Raw genomic sequence first — 1,433 nt, 5'->3', positions numbered from 1 at the left:
CTCAAAGAAGCACAAAGCCAATAGTATATTATTTTTTTTTATTTTAAGCAATTTTCATACATGACTGTCAAGGCTGGTAAGTTCAAAATCTGTAGGGAAAACCATTAAGCTAAAATCTCAGACAAAACAGAGCTGTCATCTTTAGTTTTCAAGGTAGGCCAGAAGCTTGCAAATTCAAGTAGGATTTATATGTTATAGATCTAGGTCAGAAGGTCTTATTGCCCCGGGAGAGGGAAAAAAAAAACCCTGATCTTAAAGCCTTCAGTGGATTAGATGAGGTCCACATAAAATATTTATAGTGTTCTTTTTTACTTAAAAGTAATTATAAACTTTAATCACATCTACAAAATTTCACAGTAACATCTAGATTAGTATTTGAATAAAAAAACTAGGCAACATATCCAGCATTCCTGACATATACAATTAACCATAAAAATTTCTGAAATACACCTTATAAAAGAGATATGCATTGAAGATCCTTAAAAGTAGTCCAATTGGGAAAATAAGTGACTTCAGCAGTTTTGAGACTCCATGGAAGAAATTCAGCAGCAGCAGAAGTTGCCAGTGAGTACCAAGAGAGGAGGAGATGCTGAGGTCTGTGAAGCATTCGAGCTGATAAAGGAAGCACTCACTGATGATGGCAGTCCAGATGATCTGAGAAGCTACCTTGGCACATCTAACATTCCTTATGTGGCGAGTCTCAACTGGAAGAAAAATTATTAGAAAGGCCTCAAGGCTAACACAGCTGAGGAAAAGGGAGCTGGCATGTACATTTGCAATCTGGAAATTCTGCTTTAAGGTTGATTGAAAAGACACTGATAACATTTCACTTTTTATCACATCTGGAATCATGGCAGAAAAAATGCTGCAGCCAACTAAGATATCGGCCTGAGCTATGTTGCTAATAAACACTGCAGTGGGTTTTCTGGATACCGAAGGTAGTGTGAATATCAGCATAACATACAGACTGGCAAACAATCCTAGCAGAGAGATGATGATAGTTGGAGAAGGTAGGACCAGATATTGGATATATTTGAATGCCAAGTACCTTCGAAGATCTTTCATATGGTCTCGATTTGTAAAAATATTAAGTTGAGCAGGATTCCTGCAGTGAAGTAGAGAAGCGTGATGTAAGAATATATGCAAAACAATAACTTAAAGTCACTTAAAACTATACTTGCCCCCCAAACTTAATTATGTAGCAGACAAGGATGTTATTATCTTTCTTATTATTGGAGCTAATGTCACAGTAGGTCATATAGACACATGAAATTACACTTTACTGATGGTGACAATTGATGGTAAAAGCAAAAATCTATTCTAGTTCAGTGCTTTCTACATATAAAATCACATCTTTCCTCATGTTTTGTGTCAATATTCTGATTATTTCACTTAAGTGAAGAAATGGAAGTGATTTTTCTTCTCAGATAGAT

General features: G+C 35.7%; 1 protein-coding gene across 1 annotated transcript; it reads right to left on the bottom strand.

Annotated features, from left to right (window-relative positions):
- Positions 1–423: 423 nt before the first annotated feature.
- Positions 424–1,065, bottom strand: LOC101599890 (P2Y purinoceptor 6-like). The gene has a single exon (XM_004666958.2). It carries the CDS (start codon positions 1,063–1,065, stop codon positions 424–426), a length of 642 nt encoding a protein of 213 aa, XP_004667015.1.
- Positions 1,066–1,433: the final 368 nt, after the last annotated feature.

This window comes from Jaculus jaculus, chromosome X (assembly GCF_020740685.1).
Source record: "Jaculus jaculus isolate mJacJac1 chromosome X, mJacJac1.mat.Y.cur, whole genome shotgun sequence".
In the NCBI taxonomy this organism is placed as follows: Eukaryota; Metazoa; Chordata; class Mammalia; order Rodentia; family Dipodidae; genus Jaculus; species Jaculus jaculus.
Note: the sequence above shows the minus strand (reverse complement) of the source record. Positions and strands in the feature narration are given on the sequence as shown.

Excerpts from the sequence above, each read along its gene's own strand:
- LOC101599890 (XM_004666958.2), bottom strand. The coding sequence starts at position 1,065 with ATGAAAGATCTTCGAAGGTACTTGGCATTCAAATATATCCAATATCTG.